The sequence below is a fragment of the Mus pahari genome, unplaced genomic scaffold (genome assembly GCF_900095145.1).
Source record: "Mus pahari unplaced genomic scaffold, PAHARI_EIJ_v1.1 scaffold_11779_1, whole genome shotgun sequence".
Lineage (NCBI taxonomy): Eukaryota > Metazoa > Chordata > Mammalia > Rodentia > Muridae > Mus > Mus pahari.
Genome location: NW_018392969.1, coordinates 12,826 through 17,769, shown reverse-complemented (window position 1 = coordinate 17,769; position 4,944 = coordinate 12,826). Strand labels below are relative to the sequence as shown.

Here is a 4,944-nt window from a genome sequence, read left to right as displayed (position 1 = left end):
CTATCGGTCAACCCAAAAAATACACTAGAAACCCAGATCCCACCTGGACATTCAGATTTAGCTGGTTGAAGTTAGGCCGGGCTCAGATAATTGCATTTTCAAGGCTTTTTAGTGAGATGAACATCCTGCCAGGCTGAGAAAATGACTTCTCTGCTCCCTGGCGGCGTTTTTCGAAAGGGAAATGCAATTTTTGTGAAATAGAGGTTTGCAAAGGGATCTTCACATTTCCAGCTGGAAAGGGAAAAGCAACTGCATTCTTCTGTTGTTGTGTGTTGCTGGAGATGAAGCATGTCGCTCTGTGTCAGGTAAGCCCACTTCCATTCAGCTGTAGCCCCAGCTAGAAAGGAAATTTCACTGTTCGTTAAACACTCTTAAAATAGACTAATTAGCTTGACCCAAAAAGAGGAGGGAGGTTAAAATAACTCAGGACATGTGAATAAGATTCATTCAAACAGATTTATTCTATTTCAGAGAATCCACACAGAAATAGATTGGACCTTGTCCATGAGTTGAAAATTATTCCCTTCTGTGGGAGTGATACAAATTCAATACACATCAATCAGAAAGAGACTATCTTCCTATGGACGACTTTCCGTAGAGCCCCTTTCAGGTTCTTGTTCCTCAGGCTGTAGATAAAAGGGTTCAGCATGGGAGTCATCACTGTGTACAGTACAGTGGCTGCTGTGTCCTTCTCAGTAGAATGGGCAGATGAGGGGTTGAAGTACACAGCGATGATGGTGCCATAGAAGAGGCACACCACAGCCAGGTGTGAGCCACAGGTGGAGAAGGCTTTCCATCCTCCCCTAGAGGATGAGACTCTCAGGACTGCATAGGTGATGTGCATGTAGGAGATTAGGATGCAGACAAATGGGGTGACCATGACCACAGCTCCCTCAGTAAGAATCATCAGCTCATTGAGATGTGTGTCTGAGCAGGAGAGTTTCAGGAGGGGAGTCACATCACAGAAGAAATGAGGGATCACATTGTCCCCACAGAAGGAGAGTCGAGCCATGAGCAGGGTGTGCAATAAAGCATTCAAGCTGGCAGTGACCCAAGATCCAGCCACCATCAGGACACAGAGCTTAGATGACATCTGTGTTATATAGTGTAAAGGGTGGCATATGGCCACAAATCGGTCATAGGCCATCACAGCCAGCAGAAAATTGTCCATGTCTGTAAGTTGAAAGAGAAAATACATCTGTGTGAGACACCCAGAGAAGGAAATTGCCTTACTTCGAAGTATATGGTTGGCCAGTACCTTGGGGACAGTGGTGGAGGAGAAGCAGACATCCACAAAGGACAGGTTGCTGAGGAAGAAGTACATGGGGGTGTGCAGGCGGGGGTCTGTGCTGATGGCCAGGATGATGAGCAGGTTTCCCAGGACAGTGGCCAGGTACATGATGAGGAAGAGCAGGAATAGGATCTGCTGCTGCTGGGGCTGCCTGGAAAGTCCCAGCAGGAGGAACTCAGTGACACTCGACTGGTTGGTGCTGCTCATGAGCCTGCCACTACCAAGGTGAAGACAATAAATTCAAAACATTGATGGGCAGAGTCACATTGTGATAGGGCAACAGGCAGGGTCACATTTGCAAATGAATTCATAGAGTAGCTAACACAAGATATGCCAATCCCACCTATAAATCCACATTCCAACACTCAGTCCTGATGTATTTCCTACATGAGCATCCCTCAGCCCACACAGACTCTAAGACTAGCTCTGTGTATGTTCATACCTCCTCTCAGCTCTCCCTCCATCTCAGAAACAACTCAGAACAATATCAGGAGAATGATTTATTAGTTCTGTCTTTGTCTCAGGTGATAACCAATGGATTCAGAGCTTCTAAATTGTCTCCCTGCCTCTGGAATAAGTTGCAAGGAGGTTTCGAAAATAACTGCATCTCAGAATAATTAAATGTTTATGTCTCACTGCTGTAACCTCACCTGGAGGGAAGTTGGTACTATCCAGTGCTGTTCAACTTGACCTGACTGTAGGGTCTGTGATGGCTGGGAACAATGGCAAGCCCTCTAAGCAAGTGAGGAGCGGGTGTTTGGATTCTTGGTCTTCTGAGGAGGAAAGATGTTCAGAACAATCACAGAACAGTCATTTACAGAAGTTTCTTTGACCAATGGGACCAGAATTCCTCAGAGCCTCATTAGAGACAAGAAGAGAGAAACTCCCATCTACACCTTTGGCCCCTTTGGACCAAATGATGATGACAGAGAATATTATCAAAATTTACATACAATCGTTGGTTCAAAATGTATAAGCTTCAGAAATGAGTCCACCTTGGCAGACAGATTTCAATTGGCATTATTTACCACGTCAGTTCTCATCACCTTTATGACCTGAGCCTGTATCTACTGGTATGGAGTAGAATTTTTGCATTCTTGTATGGGCAGTGTAACCTTTGCTTTCTTGTGTCCTGTCATCTTCAGCAGAGATCAGTGAGGTCATATCATCTTCATTTTGAGTCAGGAATAAAGGCATGTACTGAGCTGGACCAAGTACATGAAGGTTTGAATAAAGGGGAGCCAGCCTTTCCACATACTCCAGAGATGTGTGCATGTATGTGCGTGTGCCTGTGCATAGGCATGTGCATGTGTGTGTGTTAGAAACATGTTTGTGGGCATGTGTGTGTGTGTGTTAGAAACATGGCTTCCCAGTTCACAATCTCTGGGAACACATGGGATCAAATGTCCTACACAGCACTGTCTATAAGGAACTGGGCCTTTACAGTAGATGCCTTTTGAGGTACTTTTTTAACTCACATGGGTTACTGCTTTCTGGGAGTGGAACCCTGTCCCCCATATTTTCAGTGTGGACTGGGAAGACGCACACACACTTATGCACACATGCCTTCAGAGCACGTGAATGTAGCATGAGGTTACATCTGTTTATATCACTGTGGCAATGGACTGCAGTGAGTAACCCTTCCTGCTTCCCTCATTCTTATCTGAAAAGTAGACAGAGAATGAAGGAGGAAGCAAGCAAACAGGCTTGCTGGCACACAGCTGTAACTCCTGGAGACTCGATGCAGAAGAGTCATATTTGGAGACTTGCCTGAGATTCATGGTAAGGGAAAGAAAGGAGAAATCGAAAGAGGATGAAGAGGAGGAGGAGGAGGAGTTGAAGAAAGCTCCTCCTTGTTTTCCATTTCTTGATTTGAGTCACTTTCTGATGACTTTCTATTTCCAGTCATATTTTGCTCGAAATTCATAGTTTTATATCACAGAAACAAACTGTTCCTAGTTTATAGCAGGAAGGATTCATGTTTGTATGTAAGGGTGGGTGGTTGTATGTATGTGTAAATATATGTGTCTGTCTGTGCACATATGTGTGTCCATATGTGTGCATATGTGTTCATGTGCATATGTGCATAAGTGCTGTATGTGTGTATATGCATGCATGTGCATATGTGTGTATGTGTGTTTGTGAGTGCATGTGTATGTATGTGTATATGTAGGTATGTGTATATGTGTATATGTGCATATGTGTGTGTCTGTAAGTGCATATCTGTGTGGTTGTATATTTATGTATTTGTATATGTGTACGTGTGTTTGTATATACATATATAAGTTCAAATACATATATACATGTATTTGTATGAATATATGTGTGTGTTTATATGTGTATATGTGTATGTTATGGGTATATGTGTGTGTGCTCATACGTGTTGGTATGTGAAGTGGTAATAAGGCAATCCACTCTATACTTCCCGACTTGAGTGGCATATTTCCTTGCCACCTGCTCCAATGTTCTGGAGTTCCCAAATGAACAATACACATACACAGTCTTATTTTTAATATGCCTTAACAGTGCAATGGCCTGGCCACTCCCTAACTTCACATGGCTAGCACACACTCCCTTCGTATATTCCTGAGGTAATACTTACTAAATCTATATTTCATCTTTGCTGCCCTGGCTCTTGCTGGGCAGTCCTCCTAGGGCCATTTTCCTGGCTCTTACATGATTACTAATTCATCTTCGGCAGCTCTCCTGCCTGATTTTACTGCTTTCCCGGCATGGCAGTACTGCCTCTCTCTCCTGTGTTTCTTGCCCAGGAATTCTTTTTTTTTAATTTTTTTTATTATTATTTTCTTTATTTACATTTCAAATGCTATCCCGAAAGTTCCCTATACCCCCCCCGCCCTGCTCCCCTACCCACCCACTCCCACTACTTGGCCCAGGCCTTCCCTTGTGATGGGTCATATAAAGTTTGCAAGACCAAGGGGCCTCTCTTCCCAGTGATGGCCGATTAGGCCATCTTCTGCTACATATGCAGCTAGAGACANTGGTTAGTTCATATTGTTGTTCCACCTACAGGGTTGCAGCCCCCTTCAGTTCCTTGGGTACTTTCTCTAGCTCCTCCATTGGGGACCCTGTGTTTCATCGAATAGCTGGCTGTGAGCATCCAATTCGGTGTTTGCCAGGCACTTTGCCCAGGAATTCTAAAAGTCCCTACTCTGCCCATCCATTAGCAGCCAGCAACTTTATTTCCCAATCAGAACCAACTGGGCAGGGACCCTCAGCACAGACATGTGAGTCCCCATGTGATTTCAGGAGCTGAATTAACACAAACGGCATTAGAACCAATCCATAACAAGTATTTGCATATGTGTGAATATATGTGTCTGTTTGTATGTGCCTATGTGTGTGTTTGTATGTGTATATGGGTGTGTTTGCATATGTATGTGTTTATATGTGTATTTGTGTGGTTAGTATGTATATATATGTCTCTGTGTATATGAGTGTATGTTTATATGTGTGTATCTGTATATGCATATGTATGTGTTTGTGTATACTTATGTATGTGTTTGTATGTGTATATGTGTATTTGTATGTGTATATGTGTGTGCATATATGTTTGCATATGAATGTGTGTGTGCATGTGTGTGTGTTTATTTGTGTATATGTCTCTTTGTATATGTATATGTGAGTGCATA

The 4,944-nt window shown here is 43.3% G+C and overlaps 1 protein-coding gene across 1 annotated transcript; it reads right to left on the bottom strand.

The window, feature by feature from the left end:
* Positions 1-559: 559 nt before the first annotated feature.
* Positions 560-1,501, bottom strand: LOC110315281 (olfactory receptor 1361-like). Its single transcript, XM_021189370.1, has one exon. The coding sequence runs from the start codon at positions 1,496-1,498 to the stop codon at positions 560-562; it is 939 nt and encodes a 312-aa protein (XP_021045029.1). The 5' UTR covers positions 1,499-1,501.
* Positions 1,502-4,944: the final 3,443 nt, after the last annotated feature.